At 33.2% G+C, this 19,523-nt stretch overlaps 3 protein-coding genes across 3 annotated transcripts; 1 reads left to right on the top strand and 2 right to left on the bottom strand.

The window, feature by feature from the left end:
• Window positions 1-1,705: 1,705 nt before the first annotated feature.
• LOC114375690 (histone-lysine N-methyltransferase EZ1-like) lies at window positions 1,706-9,747 on the top strand. The gene is made up of 17 exons (XM_028333541.1): window positions 1,706-1,830; window positions 2,288-2,389; window positions 2,775-3,043; window positions 3,251-3,412; window positions 3,766-3,850; window positions 3,999-4,160; window positions 4,268-4,315; window positions 4,401-4,472; window positions 4,875-5,242; window positions 6,238-6,385; window positions 6,918-7,138; window positions 7,499-7,630; window positions 8,023-8,110; window positions 8,427-8,474; window positions 8,551-8,679; window positions 9,232-9,309; window positions 9,424-9,747. The coding sequence occupies exons 1-17, from the start codon at window positions 1,792-1,794 to the stop codon at window positions 9,631-9,633; spliced, it is 2,361 nt and encodes a 786-aa protein (XP_028189342.1). The 5' UTR covers window positions 1,706-1,791; the 3' UTR covers window positions 9,634-9,747.
• A 2,174-nt stretch (window positions 9,748-11,921) lies between these two features.
• LOC114374213 (plant-specific TFIIB-related protein 1-like) lies at window positions 11,922-14,267 on the bottom strand. Its single transcript, XM_028331828.1, has 3 exons — window positions 13,595-14,267; window positions 13,255-13,413; window positions 11,922-12,912 (listed from the first exon to the last, which is right to left on the bottom strand). Exons 1-3 carry the CDS (start codon window positions 14,192-14,194, stop codon window positions 12,205-12,207), a joined length of 1,467 nt encoding a protein of 488 aa, XP_028187629.1. The 5' UTR covers window positions 14,195-14,267; the 3' UTR covers window positions 11,922-12,204.
• Window positions 14,268-14,602: 335 nt separating this feature from the next.
• Window positions 14,603-18,580, bottom strand: LOC114374215. The gene is made up of 3 exons (XM_028331830.1): window positions 18,087-18,580; window positions 17,791-18,006; window positions 14,603-15,008 (listed from the first exon to the last, which is right to left on the bottom strand). The coding sequence occupies exons 1-3, from the start codon at window positions 18,312-18,314 to the stop codon at window positions 14,934-14,936; spliced, it is 519 nt and encodes a 172-aa protein (XP_028187631.1). The 5' UTR covers window positions 18,315-18,580; the 3' UTR covers window positions 14,603-14,933.
• Window positions 18,581-19,523: the final 943 nt, after the last annotated feature.

Genomic DNA, 19,523 nt, shown 5'->3' with positions numbered 1-19,523 from the left:
TTGATTCTCAACAGGAAAAAAATATACTATTTAAGGACTAAAAATATATATTTTGAAATGAATAAAAATTATAAGATGAGAAAAAAAATGTTAAATCCTAAAAACTAAAAATATATTTAAGTCATGGTTTTTTATGCAAACTAAATTGTTATATTAGTTTTTTTAATTTTTTAAATCTATAATTTTGATTATTCTAATTTTTAATTATAATGCTTAGTTTTATAACTTTATAAATTAACAATTTTGGTTAACATATTAGATTAATAACTAATAATTATTATTAGTATAATTAATATGTTAATTATAAACAATTTTTTAACCACAGTTAATAAAAATTATAATATTTTTATGTTTTAATATATTTATAGGTTCATGAGCTTTTTTGGAAAATTTTGTTTAGGTCCTTAAATTAAAAAAATTTATAATTTGTTCCTTAATCTTGAATAATTTTTGTAATTAACTCCTTAGAGTTATGATATGTTTAGTTTAAGAAAGAAAGTGAGGGAAAGAGAAGAAAACTTATGAAAATTGAGGTGATTTTATAAGTTGTCTCGTAAGAATGAAAATGAAAAAAAAAAGTTAAATATATTTATAAAATGACATAAACATCTCTATAAAAAAATCTTATTTTGATCTTTTAATATATAAAACAGTTTGTCTTGAAATAACAAATTTTACACTAAAAGAGAGTTTAATAATGTATTAAATAAACTTACAATTTTTTTGAAGGACAGGGAGTTTCACAAAAGAAATTTATCAAAGATTAGAAGAAATTATGACAATGATATTTTTGTTTAAAATTTATAAATGGATTTATAAGACTGGATGACCAAATATGTGAATTAAATTATAAGGGGATCAAAATCGAAATTGGAGTAAAACTGGAGGATCAAAAGTGTAATTTTACCAACAAAAAAAGAGGTTTTTACAGGAACCACTTAGACGTTGACACGTGGTATTGACATGTGACATTGACACGTGACAGTCAACGTCCAAATTGGGCTTCCAAGACCAATTTTGCAGGGATTTATAAAATCGGAGGATCAAATTTGTAAATTAAATTATAGGGGGACCAAATCCGAAATTGGAAATAAACTAGGGGATCAAAAGTGCAATTTTACCATTTAATTATCTTTCTTTTAATAATCATTCAAATGTGAGAAAAATTCATTCAAATAAAATATTTAATGAGGAGAATGATAAATACCTTTTATATTTTATTAATATATTAAATTCATTAAATTTTATTTAATAAATTCCTATTAAAGTTTCAATTAAAAAGCGTTACAAATGACCGTGTTTAAAAAAGACATATTTCAAATCCAAAATCTCCTAAAAGAACCCTAAATCAGTAAATTGGTTGACTTTATAATACATCTTTAAAGTTATTTTAACAATATGTGTTTTTTTAACTTGTAGTATAAAAATTCCTAGACTCATTGCACACAAAAACTATTTTCAAATATTACTATAAAAAAACCAACGGGATATGGCACAGTTAATTGAACAAAATGTGTGAGTGTTGTAAATCTCATAATACCGTGTTAAATTACTATGTATAAAAAATATTATTATGAAAAAAACGTTCAAGTTGAGAGTGACAGTCCCGTATTGGTTATACAAAGAAAAAAATCACACATAAAACGACAAAGTATTACGCAATGTTGATGATATAACAACGGAGATTTGAAGAACGTTATTATCATTTACTTTGTTCAATTCACTTTTTTCATCACTTTTTCCATTCAATCCTCTCACCTCTTCTCTTCTAATCAATCTTTGCACGGATCCATGGGGGAAAAAACTATTGACTCTACTTCTAAACATCGGGTATGTATCTCTTTCCCTACGCCTTTGTTCTTTTGCTTTCCTTTATATGTTTTATTTTGTTCTCTGTTTTTTTTTTCTTATTTCATTTCTTTGGGACCGTATCGCAATGATACATAGTTCAAAATTAGACCTACATGATAGTATATTTTCTTGTATTTAATTGGATATTGAAGCATGAATCTAAACAACTTTGTTCCTCTATCTTTGTGCGCGCACACGGTACAAATAACATATGAGATAATGAATTTTGCTCTGCGTTTTGTTGATATTTTTTTTGCTTTAATGCTTAAGGATCCAACTTTGCATTCATTACCTATTTCTTTTGCCACAGCCAAACCTGATGTAGTAGAGGCAAATTTTATTTTATTTTATTTTTATAAAAATATATGCAGTTTTGTGTATTTGAACTTTTGTAGTAATATGTGTAAGCTCATATTGCATGTTATGACATTGGCAGGAACAACATGGAGAGGCAAAAGATGTTGTTAGAAGAACCTTGAAGACCAAGATTAAACAATTAACTAATCAAATCCTTGTTGAGAGAGGGCAATCAGTCAAAGTATGGTCCTTGTTTGTTTAATGTTTTCAAAAATAATTTTCTATTTTTTAAAAGTTATTTATGAGCATAATTAAAAAATGTTTTTGATTCCTCGAATTTACGTCATTGGTGTTTTTGGTATTGTAAATTTATATTTATATGCTTTTAGTCCCTCCATTTCAAAAAATGTTCTTTTTTAATTTCTCTTGTAGTAAAAAAATTGTCACATTGTGCATTAAAACTATAAAAAAGCATTCATGGAGACTAAAACACACACACACACACAGACACATATAGAAAGCTTGAAGGAGGGGAGCCAATGCCTCTACTTGCTCCTAGTTGAGAAGGGTTTATTTTGTATAGATTGCTAGTTAGCATGCAATTAATCTCAGTTGTGTTTTCACAGGAAAAAATTCAAAGACATTGGGAGCATCTTGAGCTTTTGTTTTCAATAGTCATGTCAATAATATTTGAAAGGGGGTCTTTGGAAACCGAGAAAAATGTCAATATGCTTTCTTCAAGAATTCACAATCCTTTATGTAAATTAAGTGGCTTTCCTAAAGGTATTGTGGAGAAGAATCAAATCAACAATGTTGACTTATCACCAACAAAAAGCATTAGGATTCCACACACGGATAAATTACCACAATATACATCTTGGGTATACGTGGCTAGGTGCGTTTGACTTTCAAGTTTCATTTTTTTTTTGTCCAAATAGATGACCTAGGAATGCAATGCAATTTTTGTCATAAGAAAAAATACATGCTTCTTGAATTGCATTTTCTTTTCAAATAGAAACTTTCAAGTCAAATATTATTGATAAATCCATATGCATGTTGTGTTTATCATTTTTCAATTTTTAAGATTTTTCATGTTGAACAGAAATGAGAGAATGGTCGATGATCAATCGGTTATCGGGAAATACCAAATGTACCATGATAAAAATAAAGGTGAAATGGTGATATGCAGTGACAATGAGGAAGAGATAGTAGATCCCGAGGATGTCAAACATGAATTCACTGAGGTTGAAGACAAATTTTTGCGGTAAATAAAAATGGAGATGTTGTACAAGCATTTAATAATTTTATTTTTCTGGGAAGAAAAAAATTACAATAAGAGCTAGAGATCTTGATTCTAATTTTTGCTATGAAACATATAAATCCTTAATTTACATAAAAACAAATTTACATATTTGTTTGTCAAGTAAGATACAAGGCTTGCTAGTCCTTTAGTGGTTTTCCTTACTTAGGAAATAGAAAATAAGACATTTATCATCGTTACACATGATATTTACATTTAATATCAAATTTAAATTCATTTTACATAATTTTTGTTCTTTATTCAAATGTTTGAAGCTTCTCTATTATAAAATTGTTATATTGGCTCTTGAATATTAGGATGACGCTTGAAGAATATGGGTGTACTGAGGAGGTATTGAATGTCGTTAAAAAATTTGTTAAGACTACTAATTCAGAAATTCAGGTAACCTATAATAACTTATGGACATGATTATATGTTTGATGGTTGTTATTCATAATTAATTATTGTTAAAATAATTTGCACCATGAAAATTTTGAACAACCGTTTTTATGTTTGGGGGATCCCCCCTTCCCCACACCAAATTATGCAGGAGAGGTATGAAAAACTCAAGGAAAAGAATATGGAGATTCTAGACCAACATTGTGAAGATTGTCATTGTAGAGGATGTGAAAATCATCTTGGATTATGTTTGGAAAAAAGCTTGAGTGTTACTTTAGAAACTTTCAATAATCTTTTATGTCGACAATGTCTGGTACATATTAAAATATTATCCTTTTAACATTATTTTCATTGCCATGGTGTTTAATATGTTATTACATATTTTGTGTCTATTTATGCTTTTATAATTTCCTCAACCAGATCTTTGATTGTCCTATGCATGGCATTAATAAACCTTTAGTATACCATGTAAGTAACAATGCACTATGTTCTTTTCAACTTATTTTATGTTCCCAACTCCCTAAATAAGTTAATTTGGTGATTTACTTCACAGAGTGAAAACCAACCAGTTTGGCTTGAACCTGAAGGTGATAAGAAACCATGCAGTGATCAATGTTACCTCATGGTACTCTTTCTCTTCTTCTTTATTTGAACTTGAGGATGTTAAGTATTTTTTTATTTATATTTTCATGTTAAGGACAAGAAATAATATAAAACTTTTACTTGTTTTTAATTTAAAAAAATGTATTTTCCCGTACTAGTATCTTATTTGGACCATATTTATTGTTTGTGAAAAAATGATGACACCTCTAAGATAAGCTGAGACAGATTTACAGGGGGTAGTCAAAGGCCCTAGACCCCTCCCTTAGGCTTTGTGTGTGGATGGATGGGTGGGTGTGTTAGGGGGGGGGGGGGAGATATGTATGAATGTTCTTTCAAAAGCTCCACCCTATTTATGTTTATTATATGTTTAATTTTGAAACACTGTACAAGGTTGTGAATTGGTCTCCGTTTCATTTTCTCGCAGTTAAAGGATGCTAGGATTTTGTCGAAAAATTCAACTCAATGGTCTTTTCAAGATAAAGTAATTACAACAATGGAAGAGGACTCAATATTGCCTCGTGATGATGAAGAAAACCACACAGTGTATTATGCATCTTTGAAAAGTCTTGTTGAACATACTTCAGAAAAACTAACAATTTCTGGTAGCTCTGGCCATGGCGAGTGTGACAAAAGAGTTGTGGATGGACAAAAAGATCTCATAAATGGGATAAAACTTAACCAAATATCCATTTCAAGGGAAGTGCAAGCTAATGGGATGTCAAGCGACTCATATTGGAGACCTCTGGAAATGGATTTGTATTTGAAGGGAGTAAAAATGTTTGGAAAAAATAGGTATGGAGTTTTTCTCACTAAACACTCAGACCATTTTAATTAATTAAGTTGTTGCTATTTTTTCAAAAGAAAAATTGTATTGTGTTGAGAAATGGAGGCATCAACTTTAGTTTATAATGTATGCCTAGAGGCAATGACCATGGTTAAAGTTATCGCCTTGAAACCTAGAGGTCATAGGTTCGAGTTGTGGAATTAGCCTTTAACAAATGCAAAATTATAAGTTCGCAAATGGATTTGATGAATCCATAGACCATGAGTACAACGAGTGTTGTATATATAACACTATTTGTTCTTTAATGTGTGTGGTGTAGATGCCTTGTTTTGTATCCAACATGTGTTTTGTTGTTATCCTAAGTGATGATGTCGGTCAATAAAGAAAACCTAAATAATGAGATACTTTTCAACACATTTTTCTTAGTATGTTTAACAAATTATGGTTGTAATTTATTTGTTAAATAAACCTATATCTTTCTATATATATTATTGCCCTTGCTTGGAATGAACAAAGTAATGAAGTCATTACACAAAACATTTTAAGGTTACTTGGAGGCATTTGGCGATAATTCCTTCAAACCCTTCCTCTATTTAGCTTTAATTGTAGTTAATATTTACTAAGAAATAGTCACTAAATTGAAAAAAGCTCGTAAAATTAATTCTTGCTTTCTGTGCATGTGATCTGAGTATATTCAATATTTTTTTTCATGAAAACAATTAACTATTTTGCAATAGTTTAATTTTTAGCGTATTTGTGCCTATACATTTGTGATGTATTCTTCTTTTTAGCTTGTGCAATAATTGAGCTCTTTATCAATGTATTTTTCCTTACAATAAGCAATCAATGTCTTGAATGCATTCAAGGTTATTATCTCCCAATCATCATAGTAATAGATAAACTTTTAAAATGCTTGTAACCAAAAGACATTTGTAGCTAACTTTCTCAATTTTGATATTTCTTTTTATGTTTTTGCTTATGTGATGCTACTCATTTTCTACAGTTGCCTTATAGCCATTACCTTACTTCCTGGCTTGAAGACATGCTTGGAAGTAGCTAGGTACATGTTTGGTGGTGGGGAGTTAATGACCAATGGATTCATACCAAGTTCAATCATGGAAAAAAATGAAAAGATCAATGCAGGGTGCACAGTGAGACTTCTTATCTTCTTTATGTTATTTTCAATATTGATTGTTTTTTGGAGGTGAGAGGGGTGGTTTAATAGTGATGAAAAATTTAGTCTTCCACACTTGTTGTGTAAGATAAGTTATGATACAATTTATTGAAGAAACAAATTTAAATAGGAACATTAATATATAATGAAATGTCTTGACCAAATAGTTGGATAAAGACAAACTTTGGTAATTGATAAAATTAAAATTCTTATTATCATTGATTAGGGCTTTTCAAGTTTCAAATTTTGTGTTTCCTAATAAGGAAGGATGTTTGTTATTAGACATGCAGAAAGGATTGAGCTGCACTTTTGAGTTTATGTATGTGTTTGAATTTTGGTAGCTAAGGATTCCTATATCATACTCGTATTGATGAACCTGTTAAATCAATTAAAGAGAAAACATAATTTTTGGACATTTAGTTTTTGGCATTGGAATATAATTTTGCAATGGTATGCTATTTTGATAGCTTCAAACTACTTTTAGTTTTGAATTTGGATTATTTTAATAGGACCAAGAAATGTCATCAAGATCACGACCGCAACGAAAAAAAGGAAAACCTAAAAAGTTCAATTATTCTCGAAAGTCTGCTGGCCTCCCACCTAGATGGCGAAAAATTGCTTATGGGCAAAACTTGTGTAATAAGCAATATACTCCTTGTGGGTGCCATGGAATATGTGGAAAGGAATGTTCCTGTCTTGTTAATGGAACTTGCTGTGAAAAATATTGCGGGTATGTGGATTCTCATTTAATTATGCGCCTCTAAGATTTTTTGATTAAAGAAATAAGCACAATTGAGGATATTTTATATTTCCCATGGCCATGTGTTGGTCTATTTGAATTACTATGTTAATAATCTTTACGTGGTATCTAGCTTGAAGATTCAACTCCAACGAGCATGATTTGGACAAATTGTCAACTATGATTTTCCTAAGCATTTTAACTCAAAAGGAAACAAATGTTATTTTCTTGGGGGTGCTAAAAGAGATACATAATGATGGAAAAGCTATTAAAAAAATCATGTTTGCAAGACCTGGAAATGCATTCTTAACATAAACTCTGATCAATTAGCTTTTTGTTTTCTACCTTTAGGTGTTCAAAACACTGCAGTAATCGATTTAGAGGATGCCGTTGCACAAAAAGTCAATGCAAAAGTCGATCATGTCCATGTTTTGCAGCCAACCGTGAATGTGACCCAGATGTTTGTCAAAATTGTTGGGTTAGGTAATGTCATCAATTAATTATTTTTATTTGTGCCTCTGAAATTGATTTTATGCATCCTATTTTTCCTTTTAATACATTTCTTATGTTTTTCTTTATCTCATCGAGAAAATTATAGCTAAATAGTTTTTTTGTCCTAATAAGTTAGTAGCATATGCTAATGCAAAAAATTGATATTGTGTTTGTATATCTTACCTTTTTTTAGATGAAAAGAATACAATTCTCTAATAATTTTGTCTACTGCCTGCTTGGATAAGTATCTTGGTTTTAGAAGATATTCATTTGTTTAAATAATATCAACTAAAAACATTATAGTTGAATTAACCATTTCAGTTTTAAGTGAATGGAACTAGTCAACTTGTTTTACACTTTTAAATGACATTTTTTTTATATAGTTGCGGTGATGACTCATTGGGGAGGCTACCTCGACATGAAGATGCTAAGTGTGGAAATATGAATCTTCTTTTAGGGCAAAAAGAAAGGGTTAGTAAATTTTTTTTTATTCTTTTTCAATTTTTTTGTTTTAAAAACTATTTTCTAAAACAGTTCCATATTATTCAACAACCAGTTTCTCATCCAAAATCTATTTTTTTAAATTGATTTCAAAATAATTATTTCAAGAACTAAAAAAAGAAATAGTTGATTATTTCAAAATAATTAATCTAAAAACTAAAATAGTTTTTGAAAATAGAAATCAAACACATTCTAGTTCTTTTGCTCTTTAAATTACTTATATTTCATTCATCAATAAAATGATGAATTCATAAGTATCTTATATGATTTTCCTTATCTTTGTCAGATTCTTTTGGCAAAGTCAGATGTTATAGGATGGGGAGCCTTTGCAAAGGTTGAGATATTTGTAACTATTTGTTTTTAGATAACATAGCAGAGCATTCTCTTAACTAATTGGTGATGCATTTCAGAACCCAATTAGCAAAAATGTTTGCCTAGGAGAGTACACGGGTGAGCTAATCCCTCCTAAAGAAGCAGAAAAGCGTGGGAAACTATATGATCGCATAAACACTTCCTTCCTTTTTAACCTCAATGACCAGGCAAGTGTCTTGATCAACTACATTTTCTCTCGAGCCTTGTTCTAGTGCTTTTCATATGGATTTGAGCATTCTTATAATTTATATAAGGGCATTTAAATGATATAAATATAATGGTTAAGAGTTACTCCTTATTCTTGAAATCTAGTGGTTAAAATTAGTTACTCATTATAACCATTAGATTTTAAGAAAATGAATGGTGAGAATGGAGGAGTAACTCTAAAAGAGTTATTCTTGGAGTAAGTGAATCCCTCTTCTCTATATATATTTCGTTATTTATGTTTTCTTATTTCTTTAGAAATTAATGAATTAGAATCAAGATATTATTATAAAAAATGACAAGTCTGGGCTCATCAATTCAGCTAGTTTCCAATTGTGTTACCTCTCAATTAGCACAATTACTAATTGTTTCATTATTTTTCTATCAACCTTCACCATGTTACATTTTCCCCATATCTCTTTCTTGGCAAGTATAATATATTGTGTTTTGAAATTGATGATTTTAAGGTCTTTTCATGCACATCTCTCATCAACCTACTATTTGATTTTTCCCAGTGGGTTATTGACGCTTTTCGCATGGGAGACAAGTTAAAATTTGCAAACCATTCATCAAAGCCCAACTGCTATGCAAAGGTCAGTCCAATTACTCTGGTTATGGGGAGATATCAAACTTACCCTTTAATCTCCGCACATTGAACTCCATTATGGACTTGTCAAAATAATTGGACTATTGTATTGATTGCATAGGTGATGCTTGTTGGAGGAGATCATCGAGTCGGCATATTTGCCAGGGAAAACATTAAAGCTGGTGATGAGATTTTTTATGACTATGGCTATGATCTAGATTCTGCACCGCTATGGGCTCTTCCACCCAACGAGGCGGCCAAGAAAGACAAATTAGTTGTTTCTCTGAGTAGGACAAAGAAAAAAGAAAAAAAATCAGTTTCATTTCAATAATAAGTCTCACAACACACTTTTATATTCTACCAAAAAGAATAATATTTTGATTAAGTTTTCTAAAAGTGTATTTTTTTTTCTTTATAGAATACATATTTAACTTATCTATTTTCACTTTTAGTGTACAATATAATTCATCGTAACTTTTATAAAAGGGAAAAATCATCAATTAAGTGCTTGGATTTAATAGAGAAACTTTTAAAGATTAGCCAATTTTAATGTTTAATACATAAATTTTATTTTTTTAACATGTTATTTATCCCATGTGACATATATATACGAATGGTTTTAGCAAAATTCAATATTATAAATTAATCACAATTTCACTGACTTTTGTATTATAAAAAAAATGTTATATTAGTTCTATTAGCCTTTACTTAGGTTACATTGTTTATGTTAAACTTATGAAAATTACCCGAATTATTGTGCCCAATTTCCATAACTTTTAAAAAATTGATAAAGGGCCTAGAAAACAAACAAGGTCAAGCAACACAACATAGCTAACGAGCAGATTAACTGGCTAAAAAGTCAGTCATCAAGGGAATGAATTCATCACAGAAAGAAGGAATTTATCACTAGAAGAAATTCCCAGAAGTGACTCATAGGTTTAACAATAAGGCTTGAGGTTTAGTAGAGGTTTAGAAGTGGCAGAGATAATTAGGTCATAAGTACCAGCAAAGCGAGTGGTGATGAGCTTACAATGGAATTGTAGCAGTGGAGGATGAGAGGATAACGAGGAAAAGACAATAAGAAGTTAAGTACTCGTTTACGAAAGTGACAAGTTTGTTGTGCATTTTTTATTTATTTATAAAGAATAAAGAACTAGGTACGTTTTTTTTTAATATTTTTTTTATTCCCTTATAGTTCTTGGATGTGCATATAAAAACATCTACAATGGAGGACTCCAGCATTTTTAAAGATAGGCTTAAATACTGATATGTATCACACATGTTAACAGCATACAATAGGCTTTTACTTGCTGCACTCTCTAAATTTTTAAAATTCCCAACTTACCCTTTTGTCCATTTCACGCGCTGCTTCTTCAGCCACAGCCATAACTCCTGCAGTCCTGCTCCCCATGGCCCAATCACCAAAACCAGCTATTCCGTAACATGTAATTATTCTGGAAAAGCTATTTCATAATACAAATTTTAAATTCCAGAATAACTATTCCGGAATGAGTATATGTCATGGAATAACTATTCCATAAAACAATATACCTATAAGAAAATGGGAAGGGGGTTTGTTGATGACACACAACAGCGTGGAAGGGGAATGGGGGTGTCGCGTGGGCGGGGGGGGAGACGAGAATGAAGGTGCTTAGGAGAAGGGCATTGTTATCTTTTTAAGTTTTCGGGGTGCAGGAAGCAAAAGCCCATACAGTACGTGGATAGAGATATAAAATTTTAGACCCAATTAGAGTATAATTTTTGTACAAAATAAACCGTTAATTTAGTTATTTCTATTCTCTCTTAATCCATAAGGAAATAATATAAGTAATTTCTAACTATTAAATATTCATTAGTTTAGTCTCTTAAGAGTCTAAGTTGAATATATTAACCAACTTGATAATTTTTTTCATATTTGAAAACTACTTACATAACATTCTATGCAGTTGGAGAAAGATACACATAAAACCATCTCTCTTTTGAAAATTAAATTAACACACTTATTTGGTTTGTTTGTATAGTGTTTCTCTTTCTGATTGGACTTGTTTAATACAGGAATGCATACAAACTCCATTTTCAATACTTGAAAGATTATCAGTTTTTTGGACAGATTATTTATTTTTATATTTTTTTATTTTAGCAATTATTTAGAAAAGAGAGTAATACTTTAATATAATTGAGGAATCATTCTTTATATATATATATATATATATATATATATATATATATATATATTAATAGAAGAATAATTGAAAAGGGCACTTGTCCAATACATTTTTTCAATATATAATACTATGTTTAAATTATTTTGAGAGTTTTTTTACTTTTACTAAATTTTTAATTAGGTCCCTGTATTTTTTACTGGAACCCTCATCTTTTTTCTTTTTTAATTGGGTCTTCTCACCTAATTATCAATATAAAAAAAATAACCGCATACACTTTATAGAGATGCAAACAGTGAACTAGGGTTCTTGGAATGCGTTATAAACACAACTGAATCAATTGTGATCCTTAAAACAATATATTTGTAGATCCTCAATGTTTTGCAAATTTTTTTAATTACGTCCTTAAATAAAAAAAAATGTAATTAGGCCCTTCATATTGCCCCATTTTTTATAATTAAGTCCATGAAATTAGTAAAACCGCCATAAATTATTATTTTCCTAGCGTCTATGAATGATACCAGTTCTGGCAATAACCACAGCAAAGTTCACACATCAGAAACAAATCAAATGACATAATGCATACATATATATACACAATAGTATACTTAAAAGAGGCGAAGTAATTTTATCCGTGCTAGGTTAGGTGTTGGCACAAGGAACCGGTATTTCCCCAACCATTTAGATTTCATTGTTCTTCAGTGATCCGGATAACCTGGCATTATCTTAGGTGACTGTACTTATCGAACATTTGAAGGCCCAGATGAAGGGGGAGCTGAAAACTGCCTCATAACAGAACTTGCACTAGAAGCAGGAGGACTACAAAGTTGGTTTGATTTTAGAGAACTACCATTGGCAGCACCATTTGTTGTATCCTCTGCCATGTGTTCTGGCTGTTGGTGGTTTCGCTGCGATACATCAATATCCATTCCTTGCAAAACATTCTGATGATTGTGTGTCCCACTGGGAAGCTGGGATTGCCAAAAAGTTGACTGTTGATTCAGTGTGGAATGGCTTGCATGATAACCACCAACAGCCTCATCCTTCCCTCTGGGATGATGAACCATGCCCGGGCCCTCATTAGGTTTGCTATGTTTAATATCTGGCAACTTTTCTGGGTCCAAAGAAGAAATAACCTCTACAGCATCAACCTTAGCCGTTGAAGAACGACCAGAAGCAATTACCGTTGTGGGAAATGCCCTCTCTGGAGGAACAGCTGGGGTGTAATTAGAGGGAAGTAAATCATCCCAATTCTCCAATAGTTCCTTGTACACTTTACGGAGAGTGACCTCAGTAAGACCAGTTACCTTACAAATTTCTGCCTGGGTTTTGCGTTTGTCTTCAAGTTGGCAAGCCAAATATATAGCAGCAGCTGAGATGCTAATCGGATTCCTGCGGGTGCAGAAGCATTTGTTGATCACAACCTCTCCTATGTGAGTAGCCAGTTCCTAAAAAGCAATGTAGGACTCACTGTCAGAATTTTGCAATATATGGAATAGAATAAAATAATGCACATCTCCAATGTAATCAGTACACACACCAACACTAAAATTTTATGTCACATGGACATTAAGGCTTTCTACATTCTGTCTACAAAGAAAAATAGCAACAAAAAATATCTAGAACCTTGCAAATGTAAGAGCAGACCTGTGATGTGAGAGTTGTCTCAGATTCCCCACCATATTCCAAATCTATCACTAAACATATATCATGGCATAATTCAACGGCTTTTGTTTGTTTGAAGATTTTCAAAACAAAATGAGGTTGAAGCTGTCAAATTTCAGAGTTACCTGAGCAGATTTATTGAGCTGAAGAAGCGTGCAAAATCTTGGCATATGAACTGAAATGGAATTGCTGTTAATAGGTTGACTTAGCTGCAAAGCCTCTCCCAGTATCTTAATGTATTTCCCAATTTCCTTTTGCGGTACATTGGCAGCAATTGAAATTTCCTGCCATATCAAATAAGGATCAATATTATAGACCTCAAGAATAAGTCCAAGATATCATCAAACAGTATTTTCCTACTGAAAGCAAACTCAAATGCTACTTGTTTGACTTCACAAATAAATCCCTAAAATTGACCGTTAACTCAGAAACAACATTTGAAATAATTGTACAATAATTACAAACCTGAAGGGTTCTGGGCTCTTGAGCCTCTCTAATGGCCTGAACGAGAGCTGCAGTAGCAAGCGCCTCCACACTGCGGTTTCTCAAACACGTAGCGGAGCAACAATCCCTGAATAACTGAAAAGCGTGGTCGGAGATATCGCAGTCCAACCCTAGAATTGACGCCACATCGATAATCTGCATGTACGCCCTCAAATTATCAACCACCACCGTCGACGAAGAAGAAGAAGAAGAAGTGAAGGAAGAGGATGATGATGATGATGATTCGAGAGTGCGTTCGAGCTCGGCGAGGTAGCCGGAGAAGGAGAGGGAGGACTGGAGGTAAAGTGGGTTGGGCTCGAGGGCCCAGGTGGAGAAGGCGGTGATGAAGCCCGTGGGCTCGAAAGGGTCCTCCTCGTCGTTGTTTTGATTGAGCGCGGGGAGAGCGAGATCCGATGTGACGAGACACAGAGGGTTGTCCTGGGCGCGCACGTGGAACACGTGGTGGGGATGCGACTGTCGCTCTTCCACCACGCGCCCGCAAGACGTGCATTCCGTGATCGAACGCCCGCCGCTCGTGGTGGCGCAACGCCCCTGCGCCGCCGAACAATACGGGCACTTCATTTTTCTCCGCCTCACTCTTTTCGCACCTTACTTTTCTCTGTTTCTCTATTAAGTCAATGGGCCTCATTTTGCTTTTCAAATACTTATATATATATGATACTATTTCAGCCCCCAGTTCAATTGTACGATTGACTTTTGGTGATTTTTTTTTTTGTGTAAGATAAAATTATAATCCAAACTAAAACATGAATTTAGGTTTAGATCAAATTCCAATAAAGTAACATGCATAGAGATATTCCATGTTACATATTTTTGTAACCCAATTCAGCAGATTCTAGTTTGATAGAATTTGTGTCCCCTCTTTCAACGTGGAATCACCTTTTTACTCGTAAGTGTAACGTTAATTAATAGAATCTTTTAATATTGTAAAATTCATGAAGGAGGAAGGTGTTTTTTATATGCTGGCTATGTTCCAAGAATGAAATGCACTACTTTATAGAAACATGAGAGTTTTATAATTTAGATGTTGTGGAATAAAGCTAAACAGAACATGCTCAATTGAATTTGTCTGTTCAAAAGTTCGTGTTTCGATTTACTACTCCTCACTTCGTGAAGACTACGAATTTTGACTGCAAAATTTGCAAGAACCACAGCCTATTAAAATACATCATTATCCCTGTGATGGAAACATGAAATCCGAGTATGAGTTCGTCCATTACTATCTCTTCACAATCTTCCGGTACCACTCGAGCATTTTTCAAGTACACCGCAGACGCTTGAATGCTCCACACACTAACCTTTAAGCACGCCTTGAGGTTGTTGCATCTTTTCCTTTCTCGGCTTGCTTAAGGCTCTTGCTGAATTCTCGGGCACTCTGAAAATGGTGCACAATGAAGACATCAGGCCAGAATATATGCATTGGTGTGATCACGTTTGAATTTTAAGACCGAGCTAAGGTTTCACATAAATAACTGAGGTAAGGAAGCATCAAGTAATTCACATAAAAATACCATCATACTTGTGCAAGCTACCCTACATTAAAATTACAATCCCCACTCTGTCTTCTACAAATGCTTCGTCTACCTTTGAGAGTCACATGATTAAATTAACTACCAATGGCAGAAAAATTGAAAGATATAAGCAAAAGGAAAGCCAATGAAGTAAATTGCAACACAAGAAGTCAATGTCAAAACCAGCAACATCCTTTTTAATTTTTTTTAAAGTACTCTAGTCTGTCTGCCTAATCACACACTATCATCATCTTAATGCAACAATCTCATGATAGCCAGCTAGTTTTTCTTCTTTTAATCATACATAATGGCAGAGACAAGGCTAACAAATCAATCACTTATCCACTTGAGGAAAAAAGGGGAAAGCTCTCAAATAAATAAGAACATTGCAACATGCATTTTCATCCAAATGTAAACAACAAATTCTGTAAATCAATGAGCATTTGTCATCACGCAAGAATTTTCTTCTAAGAAAAATAAAAATTGAGAATTTTTCTTTACATTTCATACTTAACAAAATAAAAATTATCTAAATAGTTCATTATTTTTATTTGATGTGGATTGTGGGATTGACATGGACCAATTGGTAATTGCTAAGGCAAGACAAGTATATTAGTCATCACATGTTTAATGGAAACTACTCAAACGAATGCCAGAGGAATTTATAATAACATTTTTTTTACAGATTATAGCCCCCTTCAAATTCAACAATTTTACTCATGGTTTTTCAAATTGAAGCAAATTGGGTTAGCCACATGTATATTAGTCATCACATGTTTAACGGAAACTGCTAAAACAAATGCAAGAGGGATCCATAAAAATGCAATAGAATATAGCCCCTTTCAATTTCAACAAGTTTGCTCATGGTTATTCAAATTGATGCAAATTGGTGTCCCTCTACATTAACGTGGAATTGTGCCAAACCATCTCAATGTCAGCAAAGATAATGGCAAGAAACAACAGAGATGCACCAGCCACTTTGTTGACATAGCACTAACCATGGTAATGCAGAGGTCGCTAAACACAGAGTCACAGATGGATCACATAGCAATGCCACCAAAGCATCCAACTCAATAAAGATTCCTCAGAAGAACTCATCCCAATTCTGGATATTCAACAAATTTTACAGGTGTATACTCCCATAAAATCTTAAAAGGAGAATGCAGAAGAATAATGCGTAAATATTATTACCATTTTCGTGAAGAAACAAAAAGTAATTAGCTCACAGTATTAAGAGAAATGTACATGCAGCTAATAGTGTAATTGCACTGCTTGACAAGTCATGCAAAACACAAGCTTTTATAGGAGACATTTTTCATGCTTTGGTGACATTTTGATGGTTGTGTTTTGTAATTCAATAAAGACTCCTCAAAAGGACTCATGCAATTCCAATTCATCATGAAGGATTCAAGAAATTCCACAAAATTTAAGGTACCAATTTTCCTATAAAATCTTTGAAGTGATGCACATGACTATTGTTGCAGTTTTTATGAAGAAACAAGAAGTAATTAGCTCAGAGTGTTATAAATACACACATGCAGCTAATTCATGTATTTTCACTGTGTGAACAGGACATGCAAAGGATGGGATTTTATATTAGACATATTTCATCATGTTGGTCGTATTTTGTCTTGTCTGTTATAGGGGACACCTTACCCTCCTCCACAAAGTTGTACTCTTGCTCTTTTCTCCCAAATAACCACAAGCACAGATGTCACACATACAAACCTTTTGAAGAGAAAAGAAAGAGAGAGGGGGAGGAGGAGTATTGTCAATTTGCTAAATGAAGGTCTAACCACACTGCTTAAAGATAACATAATAAATTATTGCACCAATATCATACAATAAAAATGTAAGCAGTGAAGAGAATTCTAAATACAAGCAAACAAGATTTCTTTCACCAGAACGATATAATAACAGTGATAAAGAAAGTTGTCATTATCTTGTAACTTAAACCTTCTCCAAACTACACATACCATATTATGCAAATAGTAGTTCTATTTTGCACGAAATATTTTTGTACCAAAACGCACAAATTGAAAACTGACCAATCACAGTAAGCATGAGTGCATGACCATACATGAGCGACGGAAGGTAAAAGACGCTCCCTAATAGGTGGGTTCGTATGAATTTTGTTTCAAATAGTTCATCATCTTCCTCATGCAAAATAGATCATGTACAAAGTAACGAGATTTCCCACCCAGAAAAATGCTTTACATAATCCTCAGACCTTAATCAATTTACAAATAAAATAAACTATCCTCGCAATAATCCCATCTGCTACAAAGCTAACGAAAACAAACAGGTCATTCAGTTTGATCAACACCATAAACTTTGATTAGGCTCTAATGAATTAAACCTCTTCCACAAGTAAAAATTAAGTTATGCACCTCAGCTTCAGCAGAAGTTAAATGACAGTGTTTGTATAAAAAAAATAAAATTGAAGAGCATAAGTTGATTTAATCTTTCAACAGAAATTCAATTCATTTTCCCTTCTCATTTCATTCTCCTATAAATGAAAAGTTTATCAAACAGCATCTTAAATGAGATGAAATTCCAAATTTCGAATGCAATATATATGTTGAAAGACTGAACAAGATTTCCTCTCCCGTAAGAATAACCACGAGTAAGAAAAGAAGAACACACCGTGGATTGAAGAGGAGGTGGATCAAAATGAATGGAGCGAACAGACATCTTGGCGATCTCGGCGACGGCAGCGTCTCTGACCTCAGCGACATCGCTCGTCAAATCCTCATAGGCAGCCTCGAAGGCCTCTTGCCAGAACCGCGGCAACCTCACACTGCGACTGTTGGTGTACACATCCCACATGTGCCTCACAACCTTCTCCCTCTCCTCCATTTCCTGCGCAAAACACAACAAAATGACATTCCATCATATCAAAACGACATTGCTTTGCACAGCCAAGGCAAGAAGAAACTCACAAGAACATCTAGGTCGTCGTGGATGGGAGTGTCGATGTCGTTGGAAAGGGAATTGAGAGTGCCGGACCAGCGGAGCGAGACGGTACCGGTGAACATGGACCAGAACGCCAGAAGCAAGATGGCCGCTAACGCCCAGAATTTGTACCTGCCTTTTCCAAACAGACTCGAATCCAAGTTTTCCTTCTTTGTAACCGCGGTCGTCGTCGGAAGCCCGTCCTCATCCTTCATTTCGATCTAATTGATGATGGGTCGATTATTCCGGTAACGCGATGATGATGGTTTGGTTCACTGCGGCTTCAACTTCATCGGTTCAGGAATTGAGTCCGATCTGGTAATATAGCGAATCGGTGTTTTGTTTGTGTTTCTGATGAAAGGGAGAGGGAAAGGGACAGTGATATTACTCAGATACACTGCGATGCGATGCGATGCGATGCAATAATAATAATAATAGGAGGAAGAAGAAAATGACGGATTTGTGGTTTCCGTCTACGGTAGGGACAATGGTACGTCGTGTGGGCCACCACTTTTTAATACTTTTGATTTTCTTGACTTTCTTGGTCGCATGTGATGTGGGACAATGCTCACCGTCGATTTGACGCAATTACAAGCTGCGTTTTAAGGCCAATACTGCAATCTGTTCTCTCATGGAACCTGGAGGCAACCGACACTGGACGGCACCGTTTTAAATCATTATTTTTGGCAAAGGAGGCGCATATGGGGATTCTATTTTTTTAGATAACTCCCTTGATATTTTTTATTTTTTTTATGTTCAAATGATTTATTTATTTCTTATTTTTTAAAAGTTTAATTTGATTTTTTATTTTTAGAAAATTCATTTTTATCCTTTATTTTTTAAAATTGATTCAAAATGCTTATTCCGTCTATTTAAATATCAATGAAATAAAGATATTAACGACTAAAAATTATCATAAAATGTGGGTTTTTTTTTTCTTTTTCATCTTTCTCACTCTCTTCTTCTTCCTTCTCCTTCTTCCTTTGCAAATCCAAAACCCTAATAGTATTTCTTGTTCTTCTTAAATCTCAAAATTTTATGATCCACCACATGTCATCTATTGCAAATTCAAAATCATATTATTTTTCACGACGGTGGTGGTGATCACAACGTTATATGTTGAGACTTGTCGCCCCTAACGACACCGGCAGAGGAAGGAATAATCCCGTCAGGGACAATATCTCGAACCTATAATGAAGTGTGATCATCGCGCTCATTTACATTAGTTTTCGCAAGCTCACATTTGTGACTGTTCCACTGTCATTGAGGATACAAATCCTGTGCTAGTGATAGCACGTGTAGCTGACAACAATTATGAAGAAGTCGTAGCCACTATCAACTTCGAGGATGTAGGCATGGAACGTGTTGGCGCTTTCTTGTATTATAATGCTCGCCAACTTTGACTTCTTCTTAGACCCTTGAGT

This window comes from Glycine soja, chromosome 11, assembly GCF_004193775.1.
Source record: "Glycine soja cultivar W05 chromosome 11, ASM419377v2, whole genome shotgun sequence".
Classification (NCBI taxonomy): Eukaryota; Viridiplantae; Streptophyta; class Magnoliopsida; order Fabales; family Fabaceae; genus Glycine; species Glycine soja.
Note: the sequence above shows the minus strand (reverse complement) of the source record. Positions and strands in the feature narration are given on the sequence as shown.

Bases quoted from the DNA above. Each gene is read 5' to 3' on its own strand.
- LOC114375690 (XM_028333541.1), top strand. From the start codon at position 1,792: ATGGGGGAAAAAACTATTGACTCTACTTCTAAACATCGG. The intron at 1,831-2,287 runs GTATGTATCTCT...TGACATTGGCAG, and splicing joins ACTCTACTTCTAAACATCGG to GAACAACATGGAGAGGCAAA. The intron at 7,631-8,022 runs GTAATGTCATCA...TTTTTTATATAG, and splicing joins TGTCAAAATTGTTGGGTTAG to TTGCGGTGATGACTCATTGG.
- LOC114374213 (XM_028331828.1), bottom strand. From the start codon at position 14,194: ATGAAGTGCCCGTATTGTTCGGCGGCGCAGGGGCGTTGCGCCACCACG. The intron at 13,414-13,594 runs GTTTGTAATTAT...TTGATATGGCAG, and splicing joins AAGAGCCCAGAACCCTTCAG to GAAATTTCAATTGCTGCCAA. The intron at 12,913-13,254 runs GTAACTCTGAAA...ATTGCTTTTTAG, and splicing joins AGCTCAATAAATCTGCTCAG to GAACTGGCTACTCACATAGG.
- LOC114374215 (XM_028331830.1), bottom strand. From the start codon at position 18,314: ATGAAGGATGAGGACGGGCTTCCGACGACGACCGCGGTTACAAAGAAG. The intron at 18,007-18,086 runs GTGAGTTTCTTC...TGTTTTGCGCAG, and splicing joins ACGACGACCTAGATGTTCTT to GAAATGGAGGAGAGGGAGAA. The intron at 15,009-17,790 runs GTGTGTTCTTCT...CACCATTTTCAG, and splicing joins CACCTCCTCTTCAATCCACG to AGTGCCCGAGAATTCAGCAA.